The 14,379-nt window shown below is 39.7% G+C and overlaps 1 protein-coding gene across 3 annotated transcripts in view; it reads right to left on the reverse strand.

Annotated features, from left to right (window-relative positions):
* The window catches only part of adprhl1 (ADP-ribosylhydrolase like 1), a 121,859-nt gene that overhangs the window by 82,272 nt on the left and 25,208 nt on the right, over nt 1–14,379 (reverse strand). For all 3 annotated transcript variants that reach the window (XM_039744648.1, XM_039744647.1, XM_039744649.1), the window contains exon 2: nt 2,439–2,603. In XM_039744648.1, the coding sequence (XP_039600582.1) occupies nt 2,439–2,603 (165 nt within the window). The remainder of the gene's footprint in view (nt 1–2,438; nt 2,604–14,379) is intronic.

The following is a 14,379-nucleotide window of genomic DNA, read 5'->3' on the forward strand; positions in this document are numbered from 1 at the left end:
GTAAATCTGTACTTGTCTGACATTTTTTCCTTCCTCAGTACCAAAGATCCTGACTCAGCTGGCTGGAACTGCTTTCATGCCCACTGCATTAATTTTTCCAGGTCCTGCAGGACCCATCAACAACTTGGGACAGACTCTGTGGTAATAGTCGGATCATCCATCAATTACATAATTGATGGATGACATTGTGCAAGCTTCATCTTGGGTCCTCTTCATTCTGTTTCTGTAGACATCATGCCAAGGGAGAACAACATCACATGGTGTATTCTGTGATAATGCCAATATCTACCATCTCCCAAATTGATGTAACTGCTCCTTATGAGACTCTCATACTGAAATTGTAATAATCTGAAATGAGGCCTCTAACTCTGCTGGGAACATGATGTCTTATCAGTGTGAGCTGCTCTAGCTATATGCATTTGCTAGGTCTAACCACAGAACAGACATGTTTTCCTTGTTCTCACATGCTTCTCTGATGAGCTGTATCACCACACCGATGTTTTCCAGGCATACTGGCACCCTTGTAATACCACCATTCTACATGAGTGTGTCGGTGTAGAGGTTTAGACTCAAGCTAAGTGTAGATTTTTTGGAATAAGTGCTGAAGAAGATCCTTGCCTCAACCAACAAGATCCAAAACCCTTTCACTGCTCATTGATCTGGAATCTTGCCCCTCATCCAGATTGCTCTAATGATTTTTCATAGAATCTGCCAGAATCTGGAACATACACCTTGGAAGATGTGCCACTGGGGCCTGCAGCAGAATCTGTTCAAGTTTTGCTGACTCTCAGACTTCTTGCAGTATGCAGTTGCATCATGTTCAGCTGTATTTCCCTTTTCAGGTCACTGCTCCCGATAGTGGTCCATCTCTTCCTTTGAGCAGTCTAAGCAGCTCCCGAATGAACTTGTAGGGACTGGCGATCATGGCATCACACCTTCATTTTCTCTCACTGCGACATCTTTGATGCTGTTCTGCTTGCTGGAAAATCCTGATCATATTATGTTGGGTGCAAACTGAGCCAAGTCAACACATATAGGGCGCTTCAACAATTTCTTCAGCGGGATATGTCTGCATCCCAAAAACTCGTCAAAGGGCAGTGTCAATCATAATGAAATTTTGCATGTATAATAAACCTAAACCATCTTAAAAACAAGTCTACATGGTGTTTTGGATGGAACTTGGGTGGCAGGCAAAAATGCAACTTAAAATGTAGACTTTAATGCTTTTCAAAACTTTTCAATTTTAATGGTGGTCAGGGGGCTATCACAATCATACAGTTCGGTCTATTTTAGTGATTTTGTCATATTCGTTAGCCCTACTTACACACAGTTAAGGCTATATGCCACATCAGTAGTTCAATGCAAATGATGTCAATGGGTGGTGAGTGTGGCGGCTTGGGGGGACAAAAGTTTGTATGATGTTATTTATAATGCAATTGAAAATGGAGGCTTCATGGCGTTTCAAGAGTTTCATTGGGGAGTCGTAATGTTAGGGCCAATACCACAAAAACCACACGACTCCAAAACAGCTGAGTGGGTGTTCATGAAATGTTTCATGCTTATTAGAGTTAGCTAAACCTAACATACACAGTTTATCCATCCATCCATTTTCCAACCCGCTGAATCCGAACACAGGGTCACAGGGGTCTGCTGGAGCCAAGCCCAGCCAACACAGGGCACAAGGCAGGAACCAATCCTGGGCAGGGTGCCAACCCACCGCAGTACACAGTTTATGAACTTTCAAAAAGTTTCATCATGAATATGGGCTCAATAGAAGGAACAATACAAAAACTAGCAGTTTTGCCCACCTAGTAGCTTTGCCATATTAAAAATTCAGCTATTCAACCACCTATCCAGTTTATGAAAGTGGGATTAAGCATCCATTCATGAAACCACAGTAAACCAGAAAATATAAAGTTGCAGCCATGGTTCCAACCCACCTAAGAGTTACTGCAATTATGGAATCTAACCATACACAAATAGAATACATTTTCGAGCTAGTGTAGATGATACTTGCATTTGAGCCAGCAGTGATAAAAGGGTAAACACTCAAAAATATCAATATCTGCTTACTTTATCTTAACCCATTATACAGACATACCTGTGTAACACCAGATACTTCACCTAGTAATTCATAAAGGCAGATAAACAGATAGAAGGGTTGGGCAGAAATGCATCTTTCATTAAAAGCCTGCAAACCTCTTTTAACTGAGATGAGTAGTTAGAATAAACATATTTTAGCATATGAAGAAATAACTAATATAAATAATATATTAATAAAGAGAGAAAAAATATATATTTCAAATTGTAATTTTAAGCTATAGAGACCACTGATAAATCATTACTAAAGACTACAAAAAATCCTAGAAGCTTATGAACCATTTGCATCATGGCTTATAATGCCCAGTATGGTAGTAACCCCAAAGCATTATGCCTACCTCTTTCATTGAATGGAGTGTGCCAGGCCAGTAAATAGTTGTCCGGCTTTAACTGGGAGCAGCCCTCCAAGGTGGCAGGATCAGGCTGTCGCCCCTGGATTTTCACAACAGCATCAAGGTAAACTCGTACTAACTCCCTGTAGAGATCTTCAATGGACCAATAATCTATAAGAGAATAGGGGTTCAAAAAATTGAGAACTTTGTGCAAACAGAATCTTCCTGTTATGACAAAAAAACTGTCAGTTTTCTGAAGGAAGAACAAACAGGTAAGAAACACTACTCAACTAAATAATGGATTTGGTAGGTACTTATGTTGTATATCATTCATGCAGAATAGTCAGCACACTTACGAACAAAGCAAGTGAAAAACTGTAATCCTTCAGAAGTGGAAACTGAGCAAAGACATTTATTCAGAAGATCAGTTAGAAACTATTTTACTGGCTCTAATATGACTTATTTGGGTTTTCAGAGCATCTTTTAGTCACCTCTTAGTCTTAAGCATGGCTCTGTAAGTCCATTTTGTGAAACGTACACATATACAGTACATCACAATGACCATCATACTGTCGTGTTAAACTTCACCTAGTGTATTTATTACAAGTTTTCTAGGGTCATTATTATCACATGTACAGCATTTTATTCATCTCTGACAGGAAATTATCTTTTCACATGTCCTTTGAGGGTCAGAGTGCAGGGTCATTTAAATCAGAAATTAGTAAATGACTCTTAACTGGGAGATATGCAGTGCGAGGAAATACTAAAAAGTTATTTTTAGTCAATTAATTATTATCAATCCATCTCAACTGATCTGACTTAAATCAATTTTACTGTAGTGGGGAATCAAAAACTATCATGGCAGCAAGACAGAATCCAATCATGGATCAGGCACTGGACTATTGCATAAAATGACTAATTGGAATACACTCAGTGTGATGTTGTCCTGACTCGGCAAGAAAACAGGCTAATGAATTTCTGAGTATCCTTGGAAAAGTGGGAAAAAAGGCAAAACAAAAGAAAACAAAAATAAATAGCAGCAATCTAAACCCTGACGAAAAGCAAATTCAAAGTAAAAAAAAAAAATGGGCAAAGAGTTGAAAACCAGGAAAAACTAGAAGATCAAATACACAATAAATCAGAGGGAAGCAAGGATTTATCTGCAGATTAGATAAGGTCCATGGCTTAGGCTGACCTTTTATACCAGCGCTGATTAAGTCAGGGTCACAACCCTGAGACTCCACCCCTAGAAACAGGGGTTGTGACCCTGACAACAGTACACAATATGGCTTCTCTTAAAGGCAAGGCATTAATTTCCAGCCTAAATCAGATGTATGCTGGTACTGAAAAATATCATTCCATTGTAAAATGTCTTATGTGTATGTGTATTGCAAATGTCTTAAAATGTTTATATGTATATATTATATTTATATATATATTATAAAAACAATCCTGTGGGAGGGAATGACAAGGAGATGATATATGTTCTTCACATTAAGATCACGGAAGACAAATAAAAGACCCGCAAGACGATAGAGTATGGCCATGGACCGTCTCATGGGGATATAGAACGTGAGATTCTTGCAAGACATGCCCTACTTACAAGCAATATCAGAGTACAGCCAGCAAAAAAAATCAGTAGTGTAAAGGCACGCAGCACACACAGATACAGGGGTCTCAGTGCATATAAAGTGTATAAAGGACAATATGTTATAAATGAAATACCAACGACTAAAAGATTGCATTTGTGCAAACAAAAGGAAATTAATCATCAGGACCAGGCGTAATTGAAAAAAATAACAGGACAAAGCGAGGTCAGAAATTAAAGGCAAAGTCTTTTCACATTTGCATTATTCAATGCATGAAACACAGATTTACACAATAATGGACCATACGCTATGAGAATCTGTGGTCCCACAACAGTTAAAGCAACGGCAAGTTTAATTTCAAAGAAAACACAATTCGGTCAGGTGTATGTTTAGGATCACGGAGAAGCGATCACAAAGTGAGCAGCAGAAACACGAAGTGGTAAAAAGGACATCGGCTGTACAGGCTTTAAAATGATCAACGCTGCCCCCCCTTCACAACGCGAGCAGTGTTATACGTCCTGCAAGAAAGAGATTTAACCACGCCCAGGGCAGGAAATAAAAGACAATTATAGTTTTTACAACGTCATGCGAGACAAGGCAATGAGCCTTCATTTAAAACAAGTCCAGAGACATCTAACCTAGCAGGTGTTGGATTGCTTTTGGGAGACACGCATCATGTGCTCCCAGCTCTTAAATCAACGACATGCGACAAGCAGAACAGGCAGTTCGCAAGCAGCAGAAAGACAGCAGATGATCCGATGGCATATCCTTACCGTGCGTTCAGCCACCCCCCTTCACAACACGAGTAGCATTATATGTCTGGCGAGAAAGAGATGTAACCACGCACGGGACCGGAAATAAAGGACAAGTATTGTTGTTACAAAAGTTTTTAAAGTAAAAGTGAAAATAATACATATATAACAATTCCCATTAAAACAACCATCTCTTTAAATATAAATATTATCCGGTAAACCAAACATGGGGATGGGTGAGCGAAGCCCCCTAGTGTATATATATATATATCCGGCCGTCCGTCCTGGTTACGTTGGGGGCCTTGGGTGAAGGGCTTGGAAGCCCTGCCCTGTAGGGACCCGTGGCCACCGGCAGGTGGCGCCCCAGTGCCTGAATATCCCGGGAGCCCAGCACTTCCGCCACACCAGGAAGTGCTGGGGGGAAGACGACAGGGGACACCCGGCACACAGGGGCATGGCTACAGGGGAATGCCGGGAAGCAGCTGGAGCCCATCCGGGTTCCTATTTAAGGGGCCGCCTCCCTCCAGTCATCGGCAGAAGTCGGGTGGAAGAGGACGGAGCTGGAGGGGGGACTAGAGGCAGCCAGGAGAAAGGCACGGGAACTGTGTGGCCTGGACATTGGGGGAATTGGTGCTGGAGGCACTGGGGTTCGTGAGTGCACAAAAACATAGTTGTAAATAAACAGTGTGTTGGGAGTAACAACGATGTCCATCTGTGTGTGTCCGGGCCAGCGTCCACAATATATATATATATATATATATATATATATATATATATATATATATATATATATATATATATATATATATATATATATATATATGTTTGTGTGTGTGTGTGCAGGAGACAACTTAAAGGTTTGTTTGATTGTAATTCCACCAGGAGTCGAGGGTGCTGTTGCCTAATGTTTCTCCTCATCCTGCAGATAGTCCCAGTGACATCACTTCTGGGTCATGGCCCCTTGGCCCCACCCCTTCCAGTCTGGACACTTCTTAAAGGGTGCCACCACCCTCTTTTGTCGGTCATGATTTGGACTACCGTTTTTTTTTTTTCATAAGTCCTCTAAGGTGCCCCAAATCTTTACCTTGTTTGTGTGTACTGTTTTACAATATCTATACATACATATACACATATATACAGTACATACAGTGAATTTAGAAAGTATTTAGATTGCTTCATTTTCTGCATTCTTTATTGTTTTGTAGATCTAATGAATAAATTTGCCACTTTTGCACATTGTTCTATACTCAATAACCCATAATGACAAAGTGGAAACATGTTTTCAAATATATTAAAAATCAAAAACTGAAATCTCTCCTTCATATGAGTACTCAACCCCAAAACTGAGTTCTTTGTAGAAGTTCTGTTGGCAACAATTACAGTTTTGACTCTTCTGGGCAAGATTCTACAAGTTTTGCACATCTTCTTGCCTGGTTACTCAGTTTGCTCGGACAGCCAATTCAATGAAGAATTGCAGTGGTTCCAAACTTCTTCAATTTCAAAATTATTGAGGCTGCTGTGCTTCTCAAAATTTTAGAAACGGTTTTCTACTGTTGCCCCGATCAATGCCCCACCACAGTTTGATTGTAGAGATCTAAAAATAGTTCCTTGGATTTCATAGCTTGGTTTTTGTCCTTATGAACTGTGGGACATTAAATACAAAGATGTGCACCTTTCTCAATGATTTCCAGTCAATTCAGTTTATCACAGGTGGATGCCAATCTACTTCTAGAATCATCTCAAGGAGTTTTCAAGCAAATAGGATGCACAATTTAGAGTGCCACAGCAAAGGGGCGTAATGCTTAAATGGATGAGTGATTTCAGTTTTTGATTTTTAATAAATTTGCAAACCTATTCTGAAAACATTACAGGTTATTGAGTGTTGATTGATGACCAAAATGGTAAATTTATCCATTTAAGATGAAATCTACAACATGATAAAGCATGCAGAAAGTGAAGGGGTCTGAAGACTTTCTGAATCCACTTTATACATTCATGCTAATACATTTATGCTCTGACGTCACATGTGATGAAGACCATGGAGCGGCTGCTACTTCAACACCTGAGGTCACAGGTCCGCCACGCCCTCCACCTTCTGCAGTTCGCATACCAGGAGAAGGTGGGAGCGGAGGATGCCATCATCTATATGCTACACCGATCCCTCTTCCACTTGGACAGAAGCAGTGGTGTTGTAAGAATTATGTTTCTGGATTTCTCTATTGCCATCAACACCATCCAACCTCTGCTCCTTAGGGACAAGCTGACCGAGATGGGAGTAGACTCACACCTGGTGGCATGGATCGTGGACTGTCTTACAGACAGACCTCAGTATGTGCGTCTCGGAAACTGCAGGTCTGACATTGTGGTCATCAACACAGGAGCGCCGCAGGGGACTGTACTTCCTCCGGTCCTGTTCAGCCTATATACATCGAACTTCCAATACAACTCAGAGTCCTGCCACGTACAAAAGTTCGCTGACGACACTACTATCGTGGGCTGCATCAGGAGTGGACAGGAAGAGGAGTATAGAAACCTAATCAAGGACTTTGTTAAATGGTGCGACTCAAACCACCTACAACTGAACACCAGCAAAACCAAGGAGCTGGCGGTAGATTTTCGGAGGACTAGGCCCCTCATGGACCCCGTGATCATCACAGATGACTGTGTGCAGAGGGTACAGACCTACAGTATAAATACCTGGGAGTGCAACTGGATGATAAATTGGACTGGACTGCCAATACTGATGCTCTGTGCAAGAGAGGACAGAACCAACTATACTTCCTTAGAAGGCTGGCGTCTTTCAACATCTACAATAAAATGCTGCTGTTTTATCAAATGGTTGTGGCGAGCTCCCTCTTCTACGCGGTGGTGTGCTGTGGAGGCAGCACAAAGAAGAGGGACACTTCACGCCTGGACAAACTGGTGAGGAAGGCAGGATCTATTGTAGTCATGAAGCTGGACAGTTTGACATCCGTGGCAGAGCGACGGGTGCAGAGCAGGCTCCTGTCAATCATGGAGAATCCACTGCATCCACTGAACAATATCATCTACAAACAGAGGAGCAGCTTCAGCAACAGACTGCTGTCACCATCCTGCTCCACTGATAGACTGAGGAGATCGTTCCTCCCCCACACTATGCGACTCTTCAGTTCCACCCGGGGGAGTAAACGTTAACATTTTACAAAGTTATTGTCTGTTTTACCTTCATTGTTATCACTCTTTAATTTAATATTGTTTTTATCAGTATGCTGTTGCTGGAGTATGTGAATTTCCACTTGGGATTAATAAAGTATCTATCTATACCAAAGTCTGGCTTTTTCAGAGATTTTTCCAGAAGTTATCAGATAATGGGAGCACAGAAGCAGAAGTAAGAAGTCCAGCTGATTTGTGCTTCCCATTAAATAAAACAACGTCTCTTGTTTCTAATGGTACAAAAAAGGGCTAACGTACTGCTTACTGGTAAGAAAAATCAAGTAAGAAATTCACTCTACTCCGTACATGTCCCAATGTTAATACTATTACTAGTACCACTACTGTTACTAAAATTGCTAATTTAAAGTTGCCATACCACTGAGCCTGCCTGTTTTTGGGACGTGGGCAGGAAAATTTGAGATAATCTGAGAAATCAGAGAAAACCCCTAATGGCCATTAGAAGAATGTGCATCCTTCATATACTGTAGGTCTCCTGGAGCTGTGAGACAGCAAACATAATTAATGTGCTATTATGCTGCCCTAATCCTGACATATTAATTAATGAATAAAAATTCTGAACTTTTAATGCATACAGATGTTAAGTTATTCTAAACAACATTCTCAATCATTTACAGCAGTTCTGCAATTTCAAATCAGTTCTCAGCAGTTCCCAGCAACATCATGGTACTAACATTACAATTTATGCAATAGAAATTCAGGATATAAACCCTGGGCAAAATTATCTGAATCCTGGCTTAATGATCTTTATTTTAAATAAAGGACATCTAAACAGAGTTTATAATGTTAGCAACTGTCCATTTTCTAAACCCACTTACCTAGAGATGGGCTGTGGGGAAGCTGGAGCCTATCCCAACAAGGCCAGAACAATCCCTGGACAGGGTACCGGCTATTCACAGAGTAAACACACACACACACACACTCACGTATTTGTGCTCATAAGTTTACATACCCTGGCATCATTTGTAAGATGTGTACCACACTTTAAAGAAAAGATGACTGATCAGGCAAGACATTTCATTTACTTTTAATGAATCCAAATTAAACTATAAGGCATCACAGAACAGCTCAACCATTAAACAAAACATTGTAATCAGGAAAATAATGAGATGGTCCCTGTTCAAAAGTTTGCATACCTTTAGTTTTTACTGCTGTTTATTGCCCCCTTTAGCATCAATAATGGCATGCAATCTTTTGTGAAGTTGTGGATGAGGCCCTTGACTTTCTAAGATGGTAGAGCTGCCTATTCTTGGCAAAAAGTCTCCAGGTCCTGTAAATCCTTGGGTTGTCTTGCATGAACTGCACATTGGAGATCTCCCCAAAGTGGCTCAATGAATTGAGGTCAGGGGACTGTGATGGCCACTCCAGCACCTTCACTTTCTTTCTGCTGTAGCCACTGAATGGTTAACATTCAAACCGCCAGGGAAAAAGGGGGGGCGGATTGGCTAACATTTACTCGAGCCGATTAAAATGTAAAGATGTCAGTTTTGGTAAGTTCAAGTCCTTTGAGTATCTCGCCGTTGTTATTCATGGAGATTCTCAAGTTCTAATACTATCCGTGTATAGACCTCCTAAATATAACGCGTCGTTTTTTGAGGAATTCTCTGACTTAATGTCAATTTTAATTACTAATTATGACACACTCCTAATAGTTGGCGACTTTAATTTTCATATAGATAATCAGTGTGATCTAAAAGTAAAAGAATTTATGAACCTCCTGGATTCTTTTGATTTGAGACAACTCATAAATCAGCCTACACATAAAGCAGGTCATACATTAGACTTAGTGATTACTAAAGGACTGAAAGTTGATATAAAACAGATCATTGATATTGGTCTATCAGACCATTTTCTTCTACTTTTTAATATAGAAATAATGATAAAAAACACTCATGAGAAGCATATTGTTAAAAACGCTTCTTTGATTCGCAGCAGCTTTAAAACTTACAAACATTTTAAGCAATCAGTCCGTTTATAGTGCCAGCTATAATAGCGAGGACAATGTAAATAGTAAGGTGGAAAGATTTAATTCTAAAGTGAGAGCTGCTGTTGACATAGTTGCACCTGAAAAGACAGTGAAAAAATCTTCTAGCATTGGTATACCATGGAAGACCCAAAGAGTGTCTGATTTAAAGAGAACATGCCGTAGAGCTGAGCGTCAATGGAGGAAGAGTAAACTTACTATCCACCACGAAATATTAAAAGTCAAAATAACAGAATACAATAACACTGTCCGTCTTGAGAGACGCTGCTATTTCTCTAATATTATAAATAACAATGCTAGTAATCCTAGAGTCTTATTTTCAACAATTGATCGCCTACTAAACCCAGGTAGCTCAAAGGAATGCCTCCTAAGTGCTTCCAGTGAAACCTGTGAGGCTGTCGCTGTATTCTTCAATCAAAAATTAATGATATTAGAAATAACATAGTATATCTCCCCAACACTAAGGATCCCCTAAACCCCAACATCCTGTTATAAACAAATTAAACTCTTTCACTAGGATAGATTTACCTGATTTACAAAAAATAATATCTCAATTAAAACCCTCCACCTGCGTCCTTGACCCGATACCAACAAGGTTTTTCAAAGAAGTATCAGGCGTGCTAATTGATAATGTTCTTGACATAGTAAATTATCATTAGATACGGGGGTCTTCCCAGACTGTCCTAAGACTGCTGTAGTTAAACCCCTACTTAAGAAACATAATCTTGACCCTCGCTCTTGAAAATTTTAGACCCATCTCTAACTGCCCTTCTTAAGTAAAGTTCTAGAGAAGGCAGTCATTATGCAGTTAAATGACCACCTAAATAAACATGCTATTCTTGATAAATTTCAGTCAGGTTTTAGAACAAATCACAGCACAGAAACTGCACTCGTTAAAGTAGTAAATGACTTGGGTAAATGCAGACAGAGGCCATTTATCTGTTCTCATCCTCTTAGATCTGAGTGCTGCATTTGACACCATTGATCACAACATTCTTAGAAATCGCCTTAGTCAATGGGTGGGCCTCTCTGGCAGTGTCTTAAATTGGTTTGAATCCTACCTGACAGGGAGAAAATATTTTGTTAGTTGTGGGAATTACAACTCAAGACACATGATATCCAATATGGTGTTCCACAAGGCTCTATCCTGGGTCCGCTGTTATTCTCAATCTACATGCTTCCGTTAGGTCAGATTATCTCAGGGCACAACGTGAGCTACCACAGCTATGCTGATGACACACAGCTGTACTTATCAATAGCACCTGATGACCCGATTCTATTGATTCACTAACACAATGTCTGACTAGTATCTCAGAATGGATGAATAGTAATTTTCTCAAGTTAAATAAAGAGAAAACTGAAATTTTAGTGATCAGCAATAATGGATACAATGAGGCTATTAGAAATAAACTGGATACATTAGGATTAAAAGTCAAGACGGAGGTAAAAAGCTTAGGGGTGATTGTTGACTGTAATCTGAATTTTAAATCACATATTAATCAGATCATTAGGACAGCATTTTTTCACTTAAGAAACATAAGTAAAGTTAGACCTCTTTATCACTGAAAGATGCTGAGAAATTAGTTCACGCGTTTGTTTTCAGTCGACTAGATTACTGTAATGCACTCCTCTCAGGACTACCCAAAAGATATAAATCGTTTGCAACTAGTGCAGAATGCAGCTGCTAGAATCCTAACTAGGAAAAGAAAATCAGAACACATTACTCCAGTTTTGATGTCACTACACTGGTTACCTGTGTCATTCAGAATTGACTTTAAAATTCTGCTTATGGTTTATAAAGCCTTAAATAATCTAGCCCCATCTTATATATCGGAATGTCTGACACCTTATATTCCAAATCGTAACCTCAGATCCTCAAATGAGTGTCTCCTTAGAATTCCAAGAACAAAACTTAAAAGAAGTGGTGAGGCGGCCTTCTGCTGTTATGCACCTAAAATCTGGAATAGCCTGCCAATAGGAATTCGCCAGGCTGATACAGTAGAGCACTTTAAAACACTGCTGAAAACACATTACTTTAACATGGCCTTTTATAACTTCATTTTAATCGTAATTTAACTTAATCCTGATACTCTGTATGTTCAATTCATCATAACAACTATTCATGGTGGCTCTAAAATCGGTACTGACCCCTACTCTCTTTTCTGTTTCTTTTTCCGGTTTCTTTGTGGTGGTGGCCTGCGCCACCTCCACCTACTCAAAGCTTCATGATGCTCCAACAATGATGGACGGATTAAAAGGAAGAAGTCTACGTGACCATCATCATCATCAAGCCCTTCCGTGAGAACCCTAAATCCAAAGAGGACTGTTTCATTTATGTTAGGTAGAATGCCCAGAGGGGACTGGGCGGTATCATGGTCTGGAATCCCTACAGATTTTATTTTTTCTCCAGCCGTCTGGAGTTTTTTGTTTTTCTGTCCCCTGGCCATTGAACCTTACTCTTATTCGATGTTAATGTTGATTTATTTTTTATAATTATGTCTTTCATTTTTCTATTCTTTAATATGTAAAGCACTTTGAGCTACTGTTTGTATGAAAATGTGCTATATAAATAAATGTTGTTGTTGTTAACTTGGCATTGTGTTTTGGATCATTGTCATGTTAGAAGATCTAATTGCGCCCCATGAACAGCTTCTGCACTGAAGAATGCAAGTTGTCCTTCAATATTATCCAGTAACATGCTGCATTCGTCATGCCATCAATTTCCACCAAGTTACCTCTGCTGCTGTACCTCACACACCCCTAGAACATTAGAGATCCACCTCCATGCTTCACAATAGGGATGGAGTACTTTTCGTCATGGGCCTTGTTGCATCCTCTCCAAACAAAGCATTCATGGTTGTGACCATAAAAATCAATTTTGCTCTCACCACTCCAAAGGACTTTGTTCCAGAAGTTTTGAGACTTGTCTGGATGCTGTTTGGCATATTGTAAGTGGGCTGTTTTGTGGCATTGGCACAGTAAAGGTTTTTTACTTGTAACTCAACTGTGGAGCCTGTTTTTGTTCAAGTACCTCCTTATTGTGCATCTTGAAACAGCAAAACCACTTGTTTGCAGAGAAACCTGCATCTCAGCTGAAGTAGATTGTGGGTTTATCTTGGCAACTCAACAAATAAACCTGGCAGTCGTGGCTGAAATCTTGGTTGGTCTACCTGATGTGGCTTGGTAAGAACACAACCCCTAACTTTACACCTTTTTATTAAAGTCTGAGCCTTGCTGACAGTCATTTTCAGATCTCTGGATATCTTTTTGCATCTTTTTACATTTTCCTTTCTATTTTTGTCTTGGTGCTGAGACACCCGAGATGGGGCCATATTTTCTCCAGAGTTAATTATTGCAAATTGGGGTTCTTTGTATGCAAGAATACAAGATACAATTAAGTTTTCCCAGTACTAAAAATGGTTATTTATGTAATGTAACTGGTTTAATGATAAGAGCACCATCATTTATTTCTAATACAACCCCAAATCAGAAAAAAGATGAGATGACATGGAAATTGCAAAAAAAAAAGCATGGTGATTATTAAATTTAGTTTGATTTTTATGCCATTGCACACAGTATGAATCCAACATATTTCATAATTCTGGTTAATTTTCATCCATTCCTGCATATCAGGCCTGCAACACATTTCAAAAAAAGTCAGGATGGGGGCAAATGTGGTCAAATAATTCAATATTGATGTGATTTCAAACAGGTGATGTCAGCAGGTGGTTGTAATCATGATTTGGTACATAAGCAGTATCCACGAATAGGAGAAAAGACAGGCAGTGGATCTCCAGTTTGTCGACAAATGCGTGAGAAGATTATTGGAATATTTAAACACAATGTTCCTCAAAGAAAGATTGGAAGGGGTTTGCATATTTCTCCCTCCCTTAATAATTCTAATCTTTCCATAACTGCATTTTCTTACTTGGTCAAAGTTGGGTAACTCACTGAACTAGTAATAATAATAAAATAAAAACTCAGCTAATGGTTCACTGTTCACAATAATCCATATCTCCTATCAGGCTACATCAGAAGAACCTGGATGTGTAGAAGATGTCTGTCACGCAGGCATATCAGAGGATCTCCACATGGGCTCGACTGAGGTATACAATGTCTCTAACATTCTCTTCTCTTTCTCTCCTCGCAGCACCCATAAACCACCCAGTGAGGGCACTTAGCTCCACCCCTTCCAGTTCCTCAGCTATAAGAGCCCTGGTTACCCAAAAGGAGGTGTCTTTTTGGCCAGAGCAACCCACCGGAGCTCCCAAATAAACAGACACTAAACCTTTTTGTTTATTTGAAAACCCAAGGGCAAGATGCCTAAATGCCAAGAGGCCTTGATTTGTGTTGACTTTTCTGTTAAATTACAATCCAGTTGGAGTCCCAACTTTTATTTTTTGAGACTTATA

Source organism: Polypterus senegalus, chromosome 2 (genome assembly GCF_016835505.1).
Source record: "Polypterus senegalus isolate Bchr_013 chromosome 2, ASM1683550v1, whole genome shotgun sequence".
NCBI lineage: Eukaryota > Metazoa > Chordata > Cladistia > Polypteriformes > Polypteridae > Polypterus > Polypterus senegalus.